This window comes from Glycine max, chromosome 4 (genome assembly GCF_000004515.6).
Source record: "Glycine max cultivar Williams 82 chromosome 4, Glycine_max_v4.0, whole genome shotgun sequence".
Classification (NCBI taxonomy): domain Eukaryota; kingdom Viridiplantae; phylum Streptophyta; class Magnoliopsida; order Fabales; family Fabaceae; genus Glycine; species Glycine max.
This window is the reverse complement of record NC_016091.4, coordinates 50,409,388-50,431,045: the sequence shown is the minus strand read 5'-3', so window position 1 is coordinate 50,431,045 and position 21,658 is coordinate 50,409,388. Positions and strand designations below refer to the sequence as shown.

General features: G+C 32.4%; 3 protein-coding genes and 1 long non-coding RNA gene across 4 annotated transcripts; 3 read left to right on the top strand and 1 right to left on the bottom strand.

Annotated features, from left to right (window-relative positions):
- Positions 1-2,338: 2,338 nt before the first annotated feature.
- On the top strand, positions 2,339-5,651 carry LOC100306084 (putative proteasome beta subunit C1). Its single transcript, NM_001250349.2, has 5 exons — positions 2,339-2,727; positions 2,833-2,922; positions 3,609-3,693; positions 4,381-4,475; positions 5,295-5,651. The coding sequence occupies exons 1-5, from the start codon at positions 2,432-2,434 to the stop codon at positions 5,341-5,343; spliced, it is 615 nt and encodes a 204-aa protein (NP_001237278.1). The 5' UTR covers positions 2,339-2,431; the 3' UTR covers positions 5,344-5,651.
- Positions 5,652-12,002: 6,351 nt separating this feature from the next.
- LOC100526881 (RING/U-box superfamily protein) lies at positions 12,003-12,757 on the top strand. The gene has a single exon (NM_001248518.2). It carries the CDS (start codon positions 12,039-12,041, stop codon positions 12,645-12,647), a length of 609 nt encoding a protein of 202 aa, NP_001235447.1. The 5' UTR covers positions 12,003-12,038; the 3' UTR covers positions 12,648-12,757.
- Positions 12,758-18,078: 5,321 nt separating this feature from the next.
- LOC106798451 (uncharacterized) lies at positions 18,079-19,930 on the bottom strand. The gene is made up of 2 exons (XR_001388097.2): positions 19,801-19,930; positions 18,079-18,488 (listed from the first exon to the last, which is right to left on the bottom strand). It is a non-coding gene; the product is annotated as an uncharacterized lncRNA (long non-coding RNA).
- Positions 18,838-20,852, top strand: NAC022 (NAC domain-containing protein). Its single transcript, NM_001254029.2, has 3 exons — positions 18,838-19,128; positions 19,207-19,481; positions 19,854-20,852. The coding sequence occupies exons 1-3, from the start codon at positions 18,969-18,971 to the stop codon at positions 20,319-20,321; spliced, it is 903 nt and encodes a 300-aa protein (NP_001240958.1). The 5' UTR covers positions 18,838-18,968; the 3' UTR covers positions 20,322-20,852.
- Positions 20,853-21,658: the final 806 nt, after the last annotated feature.

The window sequence follows — 21,658 nt, the reverse complement described above, 5'->3', positions numbered from 1 at the left end:
AGAAACAGAGTGCCACTATATAGTAACACGTCCAATTCCATCCAGATAAGTCAAATGCAGAATATAATTTGCTAACATACTCCCACTCTTTTTTAATTGTTGGAGTATGTTGGCAACTTACACCAAAATTATTAGATAAGAAAATCACATTTTGCTTGGCTTTTATTAAAGTTATTATTAAATTACTCTTTTTTATTAAATGTATATTAAGGTTATTATTGTAATTTTTAAAAAAAACCTAAATTTTCTCTCCTCTGTCTTGTCCCACGACATGTTCCTTGTTTTCTTTTTCTTCTTCATCTTCTCTCAAAAACAGCTGAAGCTAACCCAACAACGTTTGTTATAAAACATCAAAAGTAGTGATCCTGGAAGTCTGCATTTCTTAGATGGTTCAATTGTATTTTAACTTCATTCATAGGCTTGGACAATCTTGTTTCCTGAGATTCTACAGTAAAGCCATAGCATTGGTTTCACCACACACTTGCAAATATCATAGTAGAGTAAAGCCATATTAACTGTTCAGCAGTCATATTTTCAGCATCACTGCTTGATATACAGCCGTGATTAACACCTGAAAGCCTGTAGTAGAATGAATTAATTCCATGTATCATGTAATCTTTTGCATGCCATTGTATGAACACTCTTTAGTGCTTCTGTAAGAACAAGTTTGTAAAAATTGTAAAGTATATGTAATTTCAAAAGCAGTAGGATTCAAATCATTAACCCTTTGAACATATAAATCAATATGTTGAAGTTCACTTTTTATCCATCACTTCAATAATCAAATTAAGTCCAAGTTCTTTGATTCTAGTATGACAAAAAGTTTTTTTTATTTTATTTTATGACAAATGTTAATTGTTAGTTTGTGACTATAATAAAAAGTTGTATGTTGTCAATTCCTAGAGGTATAAAAACTAGGAGAAGATACCGACGTACCACCTGCAACATTCTTTCTCATATTAAGGTCTTTCGATTTATGGTTCAATGAAAAAAATATGCGTCTAAACCTGCCTGTCATCATTTTATGAATTTTGCAAATAACCTGTCATCAGCTATAATAACCTAAAGCTGAATCTTTTCCTTAAATTTGGTAAATAAGAAAATCTACTCATTTTAGGAATTTTGTTCAATATTTGTTTACAGAACAATATTGTCATTTCAAGTTTACAAAAGATATTAGAAATTCAACCAGTTAGATTCTATAAACAAGAGCAACAGTAAAGATATTTGATTCCTTCATATTGGTTTGTATAAGGCATGAGTGTAATGCTGGTTTGTAGATTAGTACATGTATTTGTTTTTGGAGTGCTAAGTTATGTGGGGAAAGAACATAGGGAAAGAATCTTTCTCCTCTGGTAACTTGTATGCCTTTGTATTAGGGTGGTACCCCTTGTGCCTCTTTAATATATATAAATCATGTTTTACCCCCAAATTGAATAAATCTTATTGGCCGATATGTGCATCTAAATTGAAATTTGAATCAGAAGTCTTTTTACTCAATAAAAATGGATTTTTTTTTCATAAATTTAAATTAATTTGAATGAAACAGATTATATATTAGGCATCTCCTAGGAGGAGGAAACACTTGTGTCATAACTCATAAATATATGTAAGTAACAACAGAACCAGGAACAGTTTAAGTCAGTTGGAATCACCAAGTGTTGCCATCACGGCTGCACTCTCAACTTGCCAGTAGGGTATTTGTAGATATAACTGGAGACTTTCATGGCTCCTTCTTGTCGAGATTTAACATCTCCTTTAGTCATGCAAATGTTTGATATTTTATTAATTTATTTAGAGTTAAATGTTTAATATTTAATTGAATGGTTTGGACCAAACAAAAATATTTAATTCAATGTTTATATTTATATTTTTTATGTATTTTTATTCTCTATATCTAAATCCTTAGCTTAAAAAGCTGAATAAAAAAATGTAATTATAATAAAAATATGATAAAAAGAAAAAATTCATTAAAAAATTTTCTATCAATATTATGATGAGAAAAAAAATATCATTATATATATTTGAAAGTAAATAATTTCTTAAGCACTCCTAACATAAGTTCTTTTATGAAAAGAATTTGTAAAAAAATGTTAACTAAGGATTTGTTGGGTAAATTTTTTTATAACCACTACAGAAAAAGAAAAAAAATCATTTTAGAAGCTAAAATTACGTTATACATAGATTAAAGATGAACTTTTGAAAAAACTAGCATGACATAGATTAAAGATGAACTTTTGAAAAAATCATTTTAGAAGCTAAAATTACGTTATACATAGATTAAAAATCATTTCAGGTTTAGTTTTAACTTAGGAAGAAATTTATTTTAATTTTTCTTATATGTCAAACCTCTCTAAACTTCACATATAGTATTAACTAACTTTACCATCGCGCAAGGGTTTACATCGGAAAAGTTGGTAGCGAAAGAAAGATGTCGATCTTCGAGTACAACGGGAGTGCCCTAGTGGCTATGGTGGGGAAGAACTGCTTCGCCATCGCGAGCGATCGGAGACTCGGGGTTCAGCTCCAGACCATTGCCACCGATTTCCAGAGGATTTCAAAAATCCACGACAAGCTCTTCATCGGTCTCTCCGGCCTCGCCACCGACGCCCAGACCCTCTACCAGCGCCTCCTTTTCCGCCACAAATTGTATCAGCTCCGCGAAGAGAGGGACATGAAGCCCCAAACCTTTGCCAGCCTAGTCTCCGCTATTCTCTACGAGAAAAGGTATCCAATCAAATTCTGTTTCGGATTATGCACTTTTATAGATAGATGACATGCATAATTCTATTTTATCACTCTAAAAACTGAATACATTCTTTTGCATTTCAGGTTTGGTCCATACTTTTGCCAGCCTGTAATTGCTGGACTAGGAGATGATGACAAACCATTCATTTGCACAATGGATGCCATTGGAGCAAAGTAAGTTTAAGTAATCTGTGCCCTTATTTACTGTTTAGTGTTGAGGAAGGTTAGTGTTTTAGTGATATTCACTGCATACATTTCTTCTATAATAGATTTCACATTGATATTATTATGCTTTTTTTTAGCTGGAGATTGGAGACTACCAGCATCTGCAAATCTGAACAATTTTGCTCTACTATAATCAGTTCTTGCTATTTATGCTACTCTAGAATCAGATATTAGATTAAGTTTTTAAAATTTCTATGCCTAATAAGTGAAACAGAGTGGCCCAACTGTCTACAACTAAGTACTTGGTGCGTTGAATGCTTTATTTCTTTTCAAACTATAATATGCTGGAAAAAAATATTTCACCATTTTATTATGAGATTTAGGGTACCCCCTCCCCGTGCCCAAAAGGGTTGCTAAATCCTGATAAGTGATAATTAAGGTTGATGCATATACTGATTTGACAGTAAAGCAATAAATAAATTGTTTGATTCACTCTCTTTGATGCACACTGCACTCTTTGTATCCTTTAATCTAATATTTTTTCCTTCAAGATTTCTTCTATCTTGGAAGTGCATTTTATCCAACTTCTGCCCCTTTAATCATTAGAATAATCTTAATTTTGTTTTTTTTTTATCTAAGCCATGTATTTGTGATAATAATAACTTTGTTTTGATTTTATATTTTTGGTACGACAGGGAACTTGCAAAAGATTTTGTAGTGGCTGGCACTGCATCCGAGTCTCTTTATGGTGCTTGTGAGTCAATGTTTAAGCCTGACATGGTTTGTCTCGAAATTCAATTTGTTGCCTTTGATGTTGCTTTTTTTTTTTTAGAATTTGCAAATTCCTGCAGTTATATCTATATTTTGTTTGTATTGCTTGGGTTTTAATACTAAATTATGAAATAAGCATGCAAGTGGACATGTTTATAATCATATATTATGGAATAGTTCCTTGCATATATTCAGAATATCATTCATGTACTATAGACAGTATCACAGGATGTATCATAGTTGTTCTAGTGTTATAGAGCTTTAAAGCTTGGTATGTGTGACTGCTGGATTGAACAATCTTTTGTTCATAGTAGCACTAGCAAACTTCATTTATTTTCATTTCTTGCATCTGCATGTGTGCTTGATGTTAAAGGTTCTTCTCATGCATATTATAACAATTGCAAAAAAGCAACATTAAGTGTACCATGCCTAAATGTAGGGACAAAATTGTTGTATGGAAATGGAATAACAAGATGTTCTGTGATAGTAGTATAGTAGTTGTACCAGATTTGTAGTTTTAAATAAAAGGTGCCACTAATAGAGGCTCAATTTTCCAGTAGAGTTCCCAAGTTCTCACACTATCATACTTATGATGTATTCTTGAAACTTGATAGATATTTAAAATCCAGTTTTTTTCATGATCTTCATAGAGAAGAAACTTATTCATGTTCCCTTGGTTTCTTAACTGTGACTCAGGAACCAGAAGAATTGTTCGAGACAATCTCCCAAGCACTGCTATCATCTGTAGATCGTGATTGTTTAAGTGGCTGGGGTGGACATGTTTATGTTGTGTAAGCTTATGATCTCCGCATCTCATCGTAGTTGACCATAAGATTTTGGCATAATGCCGTATCCAATTTGGGAATTAGGCACTAAGCATTCATATTTTTATATTTCATGTGCTTGCATATGTGTGTGTAGTTGATGATAGTTTTGCCATAGTATCCAACAAAAAAAAAAGTTTTGCTATATTCTGGAAAAAAAGAATTTTGGCATTATGAAAACAAATCCTGACCTACCTCCTGACATGCAGTTTTGGTACATGTTGCTATTTAAATTTCTATGGGCTACAATGAATTTTCCTAGTTATGATATACTAGACTGCTAAGTGCTAACTATTTAGTGTTGGTATAATGAGGGTCAAAGTTGAAAGCCGTGGTATTGCATGGATGCACCTTATGGATGACCTGGAAAATTAGCAATATTGACAATATACACGATAAAGCAGGAAGGGGGAGGGGGGTAGTGTTATTTCATTTGTATACTGAATTAGTGATTACTGAATCTAACTGCTGTAATCACTTTGAAAGAAAAACTTGTAATTTTACCTTTTTTTCACTATTATTGTTTAGTTTTCTATTTTCTTCTCTTATACTGAATTAGTGATTACTGAATCTAACTGCTGTAATCACTTTGAAAGAAAAACTTGTAATTTTACCTTTTTTTCACTATTATTGTTTAGTTTTCTATTTTCTTCTCTTAAACTAGGGCATTTGCAATTGTATCGCACTTAGATGTTTAAGCTTATTCCAAGTTCCATTTTTTTAAACTTCCTATTCATAACTTGTTATTTTTGGTGGCTTATTAGTCTTTTTGTTTATTTGCTGCAGCACCCCAACCGAAGTAAAGGAAAGGATACTGAAAGGAAGAATGGACTAACTTTTAAGCGTGTTTGTTTTGACGTACTCCTACTTTCCGAGGAGCCTGAACGTGAAAGGGGAAATTTGTTGGATTGACGTTCATCACCATTTCAAATGGAAAAACAAATATGCTATGATCCAACCAAATCACTCTTTTCTTGTCATTTTGTTATCCTAGTTTGGATTTAATTGAAAATCATTTACCATCAATTTGTGCAGACGGCTATACCTTTATTAACTGTTAGAAAGTTTTACTCTGTTTCAGTGTTAAGCAGCTACTTCCGTATTTCACGAGTTTTAGTTGCTTATGAGGTTTTTAAATTTAAAAACCAATTCTTATGCAATTTTAGTATTGAAACAATATAAAAATGAGTTTGCTTATACTTACCATTGGAGAGAAAACTAGTTGAGATTCTTAAGTCTGTCGTGTGAAATTATAGGACCCACCAAAAAAGCAACCCCACTATAAGCACACCAAAAGTGAGTTTAACAATTCTACTATATATAAGAAACTTGTTGAGTGGTTCTTAAATGTGTAATGTGGAGCAAATAATAACGCCAACTGAAACCCATGCAAAACATGTAGCAAGCTGAGAGGTGCAAGAAATAAGCAGTTACTGGTTGGTAGAAGTTCAATTCTGAGAGGCGCCCATGCTACATACATCTCATCTTATTATGTTAGAAAACCTGGATAAATAATGTGCCAAGATTGCAAGAATTATTGGAGATAAGAACATGCAACAACTAATAAGCTAACAAGATAACATGGCCTAAAAAACGTGTTTCTAAAGGTAAAAAAACTGAAAACTAAAAATATTAGAAGCAACAGGGATTCTAAACAAACAAAAATGCATTATGAACTGATCAAGCTCCAACAACTTCAGTGGCTCCCTCAGCCATTGTTTCGTCAACAGGTCTGTCTGCCTTTACACCAACATCTTCTGAGTAATCCCCATGAACCTACAAGGATCGAAAACAAAAAGTATCATATCATTCTACTGATCAGGTTTTAAAAACCACATGCTTGCACCCAAAAAGTTTAGGAAGAAATTTCTTGTAAAATTGTTTTTGTTCCGTGTAACTCATCAATTTAAGATTTAATTATTCATTTAATCTCCTACTATTACTAAATTTTTTCCTTTTAGTTCCTATCCTCGGACGTCAAACAATCTGTCACTTCTTCCAACTCAACCCCTCTTCTCTATCTCTCTTCATTTCGATATTGTTATTTTTTTAACCAATACAATTGTCATGTTTTCTTATTAATTAAAGATTTTTTAAATTTTTTTAATATAAGTCCTTGATTAGTTTTTTTAATTAAAATTACAATTATTTTAAATTATAAAAATTTGATTAAACATAAGTTTAAAAATATGAACTCTAATCTCCTTCACCATATTAAAGAATCACAATTTTATTGTTTTTTAGCGTAAGAGTAACTATAATTTATATTTAATTAAAAAAGTTGAACGTACTCAAATAACCCAACCCTCCAAACGATGGATTGGTGTGGCCCTTGTTCAATGGACCGGGCTTTTAAATCGGCAGTTTTTTCTTTCAAAAAATGTAGCAGTTACGACTTTCTTTTTCGTTAACTTCTTATGTACCTGAACTAAGAGAGTGCAAATAATGCTAGATTTTTCGACTTCTGACATCTTCGTTTCTTCTACCATTTTGTTAGTTAATTTATCTTTATCGACTCACTGTTCATCTAGATACAGGTATTTTTCAATTCTCTTTAAGCATTAACATCATTGTCCTTTGTTTTGTTCCTTTCAACGAAGGAGGGACGAGATTAACTTCACTTAGTTTCAAAGTTATAGTGGACGCAAGTTAGTGTAATTAAAGCAGAACAACAAGTACACATGTATGTGTAGATTTACCAGTAATAACTGTAGAAACACTTCCCACAATTTTTCTTAACCACGAATTGATTTGCATTCACCCATACTGCGTTGTTGCGAGAAGGAATTAAGACACATGTACCATTAACAAAACCTATCCACCATTCTCTTTTAATGTAAACTTTAGTGTGTGCTATAAGTACTCCATACACATATGTATGTGTTTTGACTTTTATATGAAATATAAAGGTATATTCTAAGTTGCAACCATGCAAATATATATTGTGGCAAAATTAGATGTTTGGATATTGAGATCATCTATATCTATAACATCTATAATTATAACAATAGATAAAGTGGATATTACTTATGGTAACCACTTTTGATTAATTTGTTTTTCAGACAATTATGTTCTTTAATTATTCTGTACTTCCTTTTTCTCTCTTTCAAGTAAAAGGTGAGCTTCAGTTTTATTAAAAATTAGCCTTTACCAAAGTATTTTATGTTAGAAACTGCTTCCACGTTGCTAATCTCCCTTATTCTTTTTCTCCTTGCGATGTGTGTGCAGTTATTACTCCTATCTTTTCCAAAACTTACCTCTCTCTCTCATTGTGTGCCTTCAAATCATGTTTATCTGCCCATCATCCATGGATTTCTTCTAACTCAATACACCACACTACAACAATACATTCTCAATCTCAATCTCAGGTATGATTCTTATCTTTTTTTCCTTCTTCCATTTATCCACACTCTCTTTCTACGTACACCTATTATCTATGACTACTTTCTTGAAACTCGTTTCTCATTTCCATGTACTGCGTGTAACCTTTTACTTTTGTCTTTCTCATCTCAATAAAGAAGGCATTTTCATTTTTCACATTACCGACGTGCTACTCCAAATTAGTCAAATTTCAGATCAGGTACTTGTTTTTCCTTAAAATTTAATCTCACTTTGTAAAATTTGAGTTATTTTTAATTTTTTCTCTCATACATTATACGTTTGCACTCATTAATTCATATTGCAATCAGGTTTTAAGTTTTAATTATTTTATCATTATTTTTAAACTAATGATTATAGTTTTTTTCCCCTTAGTACGTATATATAGTTGAATTGGGAAAGAGGATTCACATAAAAATTTAACCTGAAGAGCATGGATTGGTAAAATAGTGACAAGGAAAGGCTGCATATCCATGCAAAATGAAAGGCCCGAGAATACCTTTTTTGTTTTACAAATCCTTCCCCTTAAATTTTGCAAGTGCTAAACAATCAAAAGGGTGCGATTACTTATTGTAGTTTTACCATGGAATTTCAAAGTTGTCAACTGAATGATAAAATAATTCATTATTTATCAAATGAGTGACAAAAGAACTTCTACAGTTTTATAGGAACAGAGGCCTATTTTGTTTGGAAGAATTAAACTTTGTTTTTCCTATGAAATGATGTGGTTTCTCTCTTATGTAACATCCTTATCTCTGGAATGAATAATGTTTTTTTTTTCTTTTTTTGCTTAGTTATTTGTCTTTGCAGAGGAAGTGGATTGTGCACTTGATGTTACTTTTGGTTCCTTTCTACCTTTCTATCTTTGAAAAGAACTTCAGCACCAAGATTATTGTAGTTTTTCTATGGTCAATTAATTTTTTTTATGTGAGTTTTTCAGTTTTGTGTTCTCCAGTTTTTCCAATTTTTGTAGATTAACGATAATGATTTTTATATATTTGTGTGTTGTTCTTATAATCTAGTTTTGTAGTATTTTCTATCTATGGTTTGTCATTCATTGAGCAGAATGCAAAAAAGGGGTTTAAAGTTGTTAAGTTTTTCCCTGACTTTGAAAAATGGTTATTCATCCAGATATCTTTTGTTGGTAGGATCTTAATCATGTTATATTTTTAACGTATTATATTCATTAATTCCTAGATGTTGTTAGTTGTAACAATGTTGAATTTTGTCCTCACAGATAAATTTGGTATTGTTAATGTGATAGTTGTTAAATTAACCTTTTATTTTATTTTTATTTTTTCTTATTATTTTTTCTCTCTGTAAAAAAAATTGGAATATTTTTAAATTATTTTATTTCTCCTCTTATTTTTCTATTATTATTAAAAAAATACTGTTTCATATTTTTCTATTTTATTTTCTCCTCTCATTTTTTAATTAAAAACTAAAAAATAATAATACAAATATATACAATTACCTGGACAATTTTGTTACATGTGTTGTAACATCAAAAATTAATTTATCAATTGTTAATGTCTTTTTCCTATCTTTTTTTAATTTTATATGCTACGATAAACATGTTTAATTATATGCTTTCTTTCCTTTTCTAACCATATTATTAATTAAAATATTTGATTATAAATATTTTAGTTTATTTTGTTTAAGCTCTGTATTAAATTATTTGAAATAATAAAAAAATTGGCATTTCATTTATTTTCATTCTCACTCTTTCAAAATTAGTTCTTAATTAAATATACTAAAAGTAAAAACATAAATGAATTATAGAGGCATAAGATTAGAAAATATTAAACTAAAATTAATATACACAATAATCAATACATAATAAAAATAATCATTACATTATATTAATTTTAATGAAATAAAAATATTATAACACAACAGAAATGCAATTACACAAGTGCTGTGGCGCATGTATTTCCGTTAGTAGGTTATAATGTTCAAATAAAAGACAATTTAATCACTTCTTGATTAAGAAATCCTTATAGAGTAAAATTGTAGACTGAGAGGCAGTTAGCATTTTCTCCATTTTTTGCCTTTTCAATATGCCAGGGACCCGAATGGTCCTGCAAGTAATTTTTAACTATGGGCAAGCACAAAATGATATAAGTTGAAAGAAAGGAGTTAGGAAGAATCCTTTAAAGTGGTCTTCCTTAATGCCATCAGTTTGAGAAAGAAATAAGTAGATTGCTTACTGAATGCATTGCATTGAAATATAAACCTTCTCTTTCTCTTAACTCTCCAAAGTTACTGGAAAGGGGTTAGTAATACTTGTTCCATGATATTCCCTACAGCTCTCTGGTTATTGAATATGGGCAACGTCATTGAATCATTTGCTTCGGGCTTAGGAAATGCTGTTGGCAAACTCTTTAATGCTCCAATTGAATATCTTTCCGGAAAGTCTTGCAGGTAAGAACATGCAGTGGTTATCAATAGTTCAATATCGCATGACTATGATATATCCATTCTAGTATACTGTATAGTCTTTTAGAATTTAGACGTTGCGGTTAAATATTGCTATTTCCACAACTAATAGAGCAGAGCCTCAACCGTATATTCTAGAGTAGTTGTGAAATGTTGTGTAGGTAGTTTTATAATTAAAATTCTTGTGGTTTGTGCTCCTTGTGCTTAAGAATAGTCTTTCTTCACTTTCCCACTTCATGCTTGATACATGTATATGTCTTTGGATATGTTTCAGCTCAGTGTGTGGACCAACATGGGATGTCATGTGCTATATCGAAAACTTTTGCGTTACCAATCTCCTGAAGCTAGCCATGGTATTTATGTTATTGTACATTGGTGAGTTCAACTGCTTGGTAGATTGCAACATGATCTTTTTTATTACTTAACATGAACATAGCCCCTATTATTTAATTTGACACGTCTGAAATTGGGTATGTGTGTTCTGTTTTCTTGCAGTTCTGTTGTTTCTCTATCTGGTGCATAAATTGGGCATATGTGGATGTCTTTGCCGGTCTTCTTGCAAAATGATATGGGTATGTTTCTCTTCTTGCTTCCATGCTTGGGAGTATTCTTGCTCTTTCTTGTGTCTTACGCTACACAAGCTCAAGAGAAGGAGAAGAAGAAGAAGGAGGTTCCGAGTGGACATGAATCAAGAGTTCTACTTTAAGAATGGAGAAGATTACACAGATGAAAGCCTTTCATACCATTTTCCAACGTCTGCAAAAACAAGCAGCTCAATTTCTCGTAGAAGGAGAGACTATAAAGGCTCCCACTTAAGGAGATCTTTGCAGCCTAGGAAACATCATGCTCGAGTTGAAATTGGTAGAGATCTTAGATATAAAATTAAAAGAAATCATAGTCACGGAGATCCCAGTTACACAAGCATTGTCACTAAGCATGGCAATTACATAGGCACAGTCCATGACATCAAGGTAACCCGTACATCTAAGTTTGCAAGAAAAGGAATAACTAAAAGGAAAAGAGTTCTTCCAAGGCAGAGAAGGTAGAATATTTTAGTAGAGGGTACACATACAACCACTTTGTATCAATGCATCTTTGTGATTTGGTAGGATGAAAAAGATTTTTTTTTTTAATTTCCTTGTTAGATATTCTTTCATAACAGGGAAAAAGGCATCAAGTAAAGATAAAGAAGATGACTTTGACAGCTGCACATTCAAAACACTTCTTATTGAAGTTTTCTTTTATCTTTTTTGGTTTTTTCCCTCTTGTGAAATAACTAGGAGAAAGGTTCTACAAAGCATTTTTGTTTCTTTGATTTTGATTTCTGTATCAAGAAATTGACAAATACTACTAAATAATGTAATACATAAATAAATGTTAAGAGCTGAGTATGCTAATTGATAGCTTCTTCTGTGGAATAAGGTATATTGCAGCTTAAGGAGAATGTTTTACTATTGCTTTGTATAAAGGTTGCCTTATCCAAAAAGAAAGTTCAAAGTTTATTATCGTTATATTTGGTAATGCCACGGTGGGATACCTTGGAATAGACAAGAATCAGGAATGTTAGGAATCCATGATAAAGGGTTACCATTACTTTACATTGAAGTTTGTTCATCTCCCAAAGAAATCTCAAAATTCATCCACTCAAATACCCCAATTGCATTTATCTGTTCTCAATCCACCAACTGCATTGGAACACCCTTTTCTCCTTCAATGGAAGGTGAGGAGGGGAAACAGTCTTCCCAAAAAAACCCTTACGTTGAACTAGAAGAAGTTGACTTTGATTTTATTCTAGCAATGAGCATGCAAGAACAAGAGAGAGAGTTCACAATGCTTTCAACTATTGAAAGTGAAAGTGATGAATATCTAAGTGACTCCTCTATAGATAATGATGATGATGGTGATCCTGACTTTATAGCGAGTCAAGAGTTTGAAACCGACCTTCGGTTTCTTGAAGGTGAAGGAAGCGACGATGATGATGAAGACATGGAAATGGAAGAAGATGAGATTGATCCAGACGAATTATCTTATGAAGAATTGATGGAGTTGGAAGAGTTTATAGGAGAAGAAACAAGAGGGTTATCAGCAAATGAAATCTCTTTGTGCTTGTACCCTTATACCTGCCAATGTGCTGAAAGCAAAAGTGGCATTGATCGTTGTGTGATTTGTCAGGTTGAATATGAAGAAGGTGAAGCACTAGTGGCACTTCAATGTGAGCACCCTTATCATTCAGATTGCATAAGAAAGTGGCTTCAAATTAAGAAGGTTTGTCCAATTTGTGGAAATGAAGTTTCAACTCCCAACTTGGCTTCGAACCCTTAGTTATTTAGTTTGGATTGAAAAATTAATGTGTGTACACTAATTATTGTAATCTGGATTTGCATGAAACTGTAGTTGAGAAAATAAACAAAGCATGGAAGCTTAACCATTACAAATAATCGCCCAAAATTAAATTCCTCATTGTTACCAATCCCTCTGGTTTATAACTTTCATCCCTGGAATTTCCTTGTAAAATTAATCTGCGAGTGCGTGGTACTGGAATATTAATGCTTAATTGGTGGTTGGTAGTGTAGATATGTTCCTAGTTTTAAATCCATTTAAATAGTACTGTATTCTCTAAATTGAAACGAAAGCATGAGTGCATATTTTGTAACTACTTATTTGCAGGAAATAATTATTCTTTTAAAAAAAATCTCAAACAAAAAAGCTTATTGTTTAAATGGATTTGGTCTCTAAAACAATCATTCATTCATTCCAAATTTAGTAGTTAAAGAAAGAAATAGTCATCAAATAATCTTTCAAGACCGTTAATGTTAATTATTTAGTCCTTCACCAATTTCAATTAAAATTTTAGGAAAAAAATTTAGTCGTTAATTATTTTATTGACGACTAAATTAGTATAATTTCATTTTTCAAAGACTAATTATATTCTAAAATTTGAAGTAAAGTGACTCAAGAACTTATTAAGTTCTTCATATTTATAATTTCAGTGATTATTTAATGACTGTTTTTCTTCAAAGATTAAATTGGGTAGACTGATTTTATACGTACCGAGATCAAATTGAATTCTTAATTAGAGAAACTCTAATAAAGCTGATTAAGTGAATCCTTTACATTAAGGAACTGTTCTTTCTTTTTCTTCTTCGTCTTCTTTTCTCTTCAAGGTGATTTATATTTTATAGCATGTTTTAATAATTATCGTTCCAAAGTATTCAAAAGTATGTTTGAAACAAAAGATATACAAAGACTGTTTAAAAGTACGTTTAGTGACTGAGAACATTAATTCAAATTAAACATGTGTGATTTAGTGTTTAGTTGACAAGGTGAGCAGTTTACGAATATAAAACAATTATTTATTACTTAAAAGGCTAATACTTTAATAATTTAATGGAGAAACAAAATTAAGTGCAAATAAAAAAAATGGATTGGTTAAGAATAGTATTATTAAAGTATAATGTAGGTCTTTATTACCTTTGGAGGATAATCTAAAAAAAAAAAGGAAAGAGAGATTAAAATATAGGTGAATTACTTAAATTTAATGTGCCATAGTGGGACTCACTTAAAAATCTAAAAGTGAATTATTTTAAATGAACACCATTGAAAATGATTTTACTCGTGTTTCTAAAGTTAATAATTGTTTCTTACGCCATTTTCTTTCCTTTTGTTTAGAGTTAATTATATATTATGATGGCACCCATTCAGGAATTTAAAAAATAAAAAAATAAAAAATCAACATTGCTTTAAGTTCAAATAAAATATCAATTATCAAATGTAAAATGACAACTCAGTGAGATCGTAATCTGTTCTTTTGTGGATCAAACAACCTCAAAGATTTGAAACAGTATCTCAATCTACGCTGAGAGTACTGTTATCAGAAAAATCCAAAATTTGTTTAAAAAAACATAATGCTTTTCCATTATCATGTAACATGCATGTTCGATGGAACATGTAGGAGGGGGGGTTCTCTATGTTCCTTTGGAGTCTGTCGGGCTGCAACTAGCAAAAGGCTAGATATATCAAGGCACTTTTTTGTCCAGTGCATTATAGGTGTTACAATGCACTTCAAATGTGTAAAAGAGATAAGATAATATTGAAAATTCACAGCACAATGCAAGAAAGAAAGAAAGAATTTGACAAACGTACAGATAAAATAAGGTTAGACTGTTGGAACCTGGAAGCATACCCATAATATAGTTGAAAATTGAGAAGAAGGAAAAAATATCATCCCCTAAAAAGTCGCCTCAAAGGTTACCTTAATAGGAAAACTATAATAAACAATCAATTAACAAATTTATCCATGCGTGGAAGCAGTAATTACTTTGTAAGTGTCCCAGAACAAATTGTCAATTTCTAATCATGACAAGACGACAAAAACAGATTGAATATGTAAAATGGAAAACTTACGGCATAAGCATTAAGCATGCATATATGCATCCAAATAGACGACTGAAATTTTGAGAGTAATTAAATGACCCCTGTCGTTGTAAAGGGATTAAATTACTAATTACACATGAAGGAATTAATGATATTAGTATTATATACTAGTACATAATATTTGTAAGTTATTAAAAGTAGTTTAAATTTTAGAATAATTTTCTCAATTTAAATTGTTCACATATATTACATATATAAGAACTTATTTTTCTTCGTGAATTACAATGTAGATTGGATCTAACTCATGTGATAGAGGTGCATGAAAATTGATAAATTAAAACCAGTGTGGAATGCAGTGAGAAATTGAGGCTTTTTTTATGACGGCCATCATTAGCATCTTTTGATATATCCTTTAAAATTTTGCGTGTTGTTTTATGAACATAAAAGGACTGGCGGCAAATAAAAGTCCAAATTTTGCCGCCCCTGGCGTGACTCGTTTTGTCAACAAGTTTCTCATCAAATATGGAAGGCGAGTGAGTAGAAACGAAGAAACAAAACGTGTTCAATTCATGTCGACTATAGCTGTTACTGTTTTACAACTGTATCACTCTCATGGGCTTTAATTTTCTGTAGGGAGAAAAAGTATATTATTATCGTTTCAAGAATCTAAAAGTAAGGGGAAATAGTAAGCATAGACCTCTAGTTTGAAAGGTCAAGCCAACCCACAATCCATCCAAGCCCTACTTGATTGAACCTAATTATGTTGCCTTTTCATGCTTCTGATAAAGTTAGGTGAATGTTTGGATTCACGTTATTAATATAAAAATCTCATTAAATTGGTGAATAACATGAAAGTTACATAGCATATTTGGAAGTCACTTTGGTCATTAATTAACTTTTTATCTCAATAAATTTGATTTGATGTCATATTTGGTTGTTCCTCAAAATACTTTTCTCAGTTAAGTTTGCTAGTAACTTGGTTTCAACCTAAAGCAACATCAAGGTTGCAAAAGCAAAAATTTTAAGAAAAAGTATTTTTACTTTAAATGAAAGAGTTATATTGGACCTTTACATATATGTGTGTGAAAGAGATTTTTTTTTTCACTTTATAAAAACTAAAAATAAATAATATATTTGTTGGTAAACCTGAATTTTAGTTATTTTATCTTTAGATTTAGATTGATCCTGAAAATTACTTTGAAAGTAAAAATATTATTGATTTGTATTTTTACTAGAGAAACTTGAAGTGAAAATACTTTTGATTATTATTATAAAAAAAAATCATTTTGTTAACATACTTTTGAATAAAAAATATTTAAATATAAATCATATTATAATAATTTTTATTCGAATTTATGTTTGTAAACTTTATTTTAAGCATATAAATAATTGATAGTTTCTCTGTGTATGCAGAAAACTACAGCACCAACGTATGATCAAATGGACACTAAGCAAATAAAATAATGTTATAATGAGGCTAATTACAAGGTTTATTCTAAGAACAAATGTGGTTAAAGATGTTCCCCACTAATTGTTAAGGTGAGAAAGCATTTGCTGTAAAACATAAAATTAAGTTTGCTATAAACATTGCCTCAACAAAAATAGAAGTGGATATGCCACCATCTACAAATCCCCATGATTTGTGTCCTCAATATTCTTCAAGATTGTCGTTGTCATGAACTTGTTCATTGCGTTGAAATCTTGTGTGGAATAATTCGGGGACTTAAAGGGGACGACGACTTGTTCCTCGGATATCACGTTTTATTAAACTATATAATAAGAGAGTTGAATATTAATTAAAAAAATTTAAGTTCTAAGCTATTATAATTGATTGCAAAGCATTATCTGCATATTAGAATTTCTTAATGTTTGCTGTTGAATTGATTATTAAAGTTCTTAATTTAATTTTAATATATTATTGTCAATGCAAACTAAATTTATTTCATTATCAAATAATATGTTCCTACTTGTTACATTGTTTAATGAGACATATATTTCTCATTCTTGAAATTATTAATATGGTTAAGTTTTTCAAATAATTGCTAAAAAAATATTATAATGTCGATATACCCCAGTTATTCTTTCATTGATGTAAATTTATGTTTAAGTTTTTATTAATTCTTCTAAAAAGTTATTGAAATTCAATTTAGATATCGAAAAAAAAATCGGTAGATTGAAATTTGAAAGAGGTAAATATTTAAAAATATATATAAAATCTAATTAAGATGATGAGAAGTTTTTTTTAAAAAAAAAAAAAAACTCAATGTTACTAAAGTAGCATATGAGAAAGTCCTTTGGAACAATGTTTCAACCGATTGGATTTATGATCATTAGTTATTAATTTTATTGTTGTTGTTGCTGTGTAAAAAAAAAAAAGAGTGAAATGTGATCCTGGAATGTGGACCCAAGCATGGCATGACCAATTGAGCATAAAGACAGGAAGGTTGCAGTGAGCAAGACGCAGACCACCGAACACCGAAAGTGCATGAAATACATCCACCACTCACCCCACCTAAGCCCGTACGCCTCACATCACATGCTTATCTCTCTTCTTCGTTTCAACACAGAAACAAAATTATAGTTGAAATGACGCAAAATACAGAGAAATAAAACTGGGGCGCCGAATACTATCCATAAAAATAAGGACTCGGGTGCTTGCCAGGTAACTTCCTCTGCTCCACACGTGTAATCAATTTTCAAACTTCAAACTGCATACTTTCGAGCATTTAATGCTACTCAAATTTACCATTGTGAATGAAGCGGAAAACAATGACTATACAGCAGCAGAGAAATAAATAAAAATAGCCACTGTACAAGATTGTGATTCAAGTACGTGTATTTTCCTTTTTATAAATTGGATCGTATTCCAATCCATGTATATTTAGTTTTTATTCTTTTAACCTCGGTATTTTTGCTTCAGGTTAGAGATTTATGTATGTATTCCACTAGATTAGATCGTGTCGTAATCTTATCGAGTCTTCACCTAATTCAATCATTTTTTAGGGTGATCTCATCATAAAGTATCATGAATACAATTATATATCGAGATTATTGAGATACAATGAAACATTTTAATACGCATAGTACTATGACTCATGAATACAATTTTTTTATGATTTCAATCTCAAAAAAATAACATAGGTATCAATAATAATGACATAAAATCTATCTAGCTACCATTTGCCCATCCTTTGTATGCAATAAGGATCCTTTTTTTTTTTTCTTCTTCCCTTTGCCGTCATTCTTTTATGTTTTTTTTTCTCTCTCTCTCTAATTGTGCAAAGCACGAGTTCATCCCTAATTATAATTATAGATTATAATATGCCATCCTCTACTGAAAATTAATCTTATAATTGATTTAAAGGGAATACTCAAAATCTTACCACAAAGTCTAAAATATTAATCATAGTTACTAAAAAAAATTACAATACGTAAAAGCTAAACGATAAATGAAAAGGAAAAAAGAATGTGCAAGAGGATCTGCGCTAGAGATTACGCGGTGAGGTGGGGCCATATGTGGTAGAAGAAAAGCTACAAATCATAAATCACGCGAGATGAGGATCCAACGCGAGTGCACATTCGTAACCCACGTGTACCTTCCATCCACTGTTCAATTTCTGCTACAAAAAGTCAAATCTCATGCTAACACCATGGACGCCGTGGGCCCCACACTTCCCTCCAAAACCAGTGTCGTAAGCAGTGACCTCCACACGCGCGCACCATAGTTGCTAGTGCGACACGTGTCCTCTTACCTATCACCCAACTCCTTTTCTTTCTTTTTCTAAAAACCTGCCATTGAAATAAAAGGAAATGTAAAAGGAATCAGAACACGATACAAAATAATAAGGAAATATACATTTCACAACTATATAATAGAGAATAACGGCCATTTTTTTTTTTTACTTTAACCTTCTGTTAGCTTATTTAATATTAGTATTTATTAAATTCTAAAATTGTCACCTTAACTAATTAACCGTGGAATCATCAATTACACTAATACTAGACGATGTAGAATAAAAGACAAAAAAAAGGAAGATAAATGATCCAAGGGTAATGTAATAAAACTTTGAAAAAGTGAATAATAAAAAAGAAGCCAGCAGTGGCTAAACATGTGTATTCTAGAAACTAGTGGCTCCTGGCGGCACGTGTGGCGGTATCGGCTATAAATAAAGGGGTCTCTCTTATGTTCTAAGTTTGAAGCGGCGCCACCATAGTTGGTGTAGCTAGCGAGGGAGGGATATAGGGGGAAGCGTTTATTCATTCATTAAGATGGCATCGGAGCTTCAATTGCCCCCAGGCTTCAGATTCCATCCAACGGACCAGGAGCTGGTGTTGCACTATCTCTGCCGTAAATGCGCATCGCAGCCTATCGCCGTTCCCATCATCGCCGAAATCGACCTCTACAAATACGACCCCTGGGACCTACCCGGTAACATTATCTTCAACTTCTGATATATTCTTATTCTTAATTCTTAATTCATTCATTTTTTGAATTGTTATTGTACAGGATTGGCTTCCTACGGAGAGAAAGAGTGGTACTTCTTTTCACCACGGGACCGGAAATACCCGAACGGTTCCAGGCCGAACCGGGCGGCGGGAACCGGTTACTGGAAGGCAACCGGGGCGGATAAGCCCATTGGCCACCCCAAACCGGTTGGGATAAAAAAAGCTTTGGTGTTTTACGCAGGGAAAGCTCCGAAAGGGGACAAGAGCAATTGGATCATGCACGAGTATCGTCTCGCCGATGTAGATCGCTCCGTTCGCAAAAAGAACAGCCTAAGGGTACATACATACATGAATGATGATGCATGCCCTTTCTAGTTCAAGATTATTAGGATAGGATAATTGCATGAAATTACGACTTTGCCCTCAAGTTGAAGCTGAGGATGATAATCATTTCCCATGCAAATTGCAAAATCTATGGCCGTAATATCTTAAATGTTATCTCACCGCGCAGAACCTTCACCAGTTGAAGACTTAGCCATCGCATTAAAAACAATAATTGATGTGGAAAGAGAAAAAATTAAAAATATAAAATCTTCTGCCAAATCGCAATTATCACTTTCTATTTTTAGAAATTATTCCTTCTTATCACTCTCACCTGCCACCGCCTGCGAGATTAAATTAATCTTACGTTGGTTTCCGATTATGCAGTTAGATGATTGGGTGCTTTGCCGTATTTACAACAAGAAGGGCACGATCGAGAAGTTCCAACCAAGCAGCGATGTTGTTGTTAGCCGAAAAATGGAATCATCGGAGATCGAAGACAGGAAGCCGGAGATTCTGAAAAGCGGAGGAGGTTGTCTTCTGCCGCCGGTTCCGCCGCCGCAAGCGAAGGCGGCGGTGAAGAAGGATTACATGTACTTCGACCCGTCGGATTCAATCCCGAAGCTGCACACGGACTCGAGCTGTTCGGAGCACGTGGTATCGCCGGAATTCGCGAGCGAGGTGCAGAGCGAGCCAAAGTGGAAGGAGTGGGAGAAAAGCCTCGAGTTTCCGTTTAATTACGTGGATGCCACTCTGAACAACAGCAACAGCTTCACGACGCAATTCCAGGGCAATAATCAGATGATGTCGCCGCTGCAGGACATGTTCATGTACTGGCCCAACAAGCCCTTCTGAACAAACCGATCCACGCCGCCCATTCGCATTTGCACGGTAGCACGAGACTCAAGGTCTATGAGTGTGCCTGTGCGACCACACACAGACGATTATTTATCAAGTTAGCTTAGCTAGGGCAAAGAAAGATAAAAACATTGAAGCTGGAAACGCATGTGTTTGTTGGGTCCACCGTCTGCACCGGTTCTTTTTGGTGTTTTGCTATGTGACGACGACGACGACGATGACGATCCAACGGTGCATGTTTGTTGACCTGTCCCTAGTAGTAGTAGCATGTGTACAGCTATTGTATGTAGAATGTAGATAGGTACACTACTACACGTTGTTGTCATGTGATCATAGAAGCTCTCTTACCGGGAAAAATAAAAATTGATAGAAGGATGGAAGGTGTATTTGGACCTTCCCTAATTAATATTTGTTGAATTATTATCATTAGTATGTGTTACATCTAATTTAGTAGGTGCTCCTTTCTCTTGTTTTTTAGGTCCTTTTTAATCGAGTATCGTGATATCCTACTGTGTGTTTACTTTTTTATTTTCTATCTTTAGTTTAATTTATTATGTAATAATGTAATTAATAGTCTAAAACAAGTTTAGCTTTTTTTTTTTTACGTCTTTCAAATATACTAATCCACTTTCGATCTCCTGGTTCGGGTTATTGATTTTGACAACTAATAGTTTTTTCTACTTGAATAAAAGAATCTAAGATGATGAAGATGGCCATTGTGTTTATTTCGATAAGTTGCACTTACGTAATTTTGCACAAATTCCGGAGTTTTTATGGACTGGAAAGAAAACATTTTATTAAAGGGAATCAAAATATTCAATATGGTCAAGCTATAAAGAAAATTCGTCACAATCTGAATTTTTAAAAGCAAAATGGGTTATAATCCATGTGCCGGAGTTCGTTTTGAAGAAGTGAAGGTGACAATTATTACTCATATTTCCATGTTCCGGACCGACAAAAGTTAACATTCTATTAATTTAAAATCCACAGAGCATGCATTATCCTTACCTACTACACAGGTAAAGAAATTTGATTAAAACTTATATCAAACTCAGAAGATCTCGAAACTAGCTAGCCTTACTTTGTATTAATTGGGTTGAAGAAATTTAAAACTTTAGAAACAAAAATATTCAGCTACAATTAGCTTTTAGTTGCTAAAAACTATAAATTATTTCTCAAGTCAAATTTTAAGATGACATGCATGATCTTGTCTAAATTGTGTTTATTTCGCTCGTATTAAATAATAAATACGGGTTAAATATATCAAATATTTATTAGGAGAAATATATACACAAAATTTATAAATCGTTGTTTATTACTATTTTCCTACACAA

Coding starts and splice junctions, on each gene's coding strand:
- LOC100306084 (NM_001250349.2), top strand. CDS start 2,432: ATGTCGATCTTCGAGTACAACGGGAGTGCCCTAGTGGCTATGGTGGGG. Junction 2,728..2,832: donor GCTATTCTCTACGAGAAAAG/GTATCCAATCAA, acceptor TTTGCATTTCAG/GTTTGGTCCATACTTTTGCC. Junction 3,694..4,380: donor CAATGTTTAAGCCTGACATG/GTTTGTCTCGAA, acceptor ACTGTGACTCAG/GAACCAGAAGAATTGTTCGA.
- LOC100526881 (NM_001248518.2), top strand. CDS start 12,039: ATGGAAGGTGAGGAGGGGAAACAGTCTTCCCAAAAAAACCCTTACGTT.
- NAC022 (NM_001254029.2), top strand. CDS start 18,969: ATGGCATCGGAGCTTCAATTGCCCCCAGGCTTCAGATTCCATCCAACG. Junction 19,129..19,206: donor CGACCCCTGGGACCTACCCG/GTAACATTATCT, acceptor GTTATTGTACAG/GATTGGCTTCCTACGGAGAG. Junction 19,482..19,853: donor GCAAAAAGAACAGCCTAAGG/GTACATACATAC, acceptor CCGATTATGCAG/TTAGATGATTGGGTGCTTTG.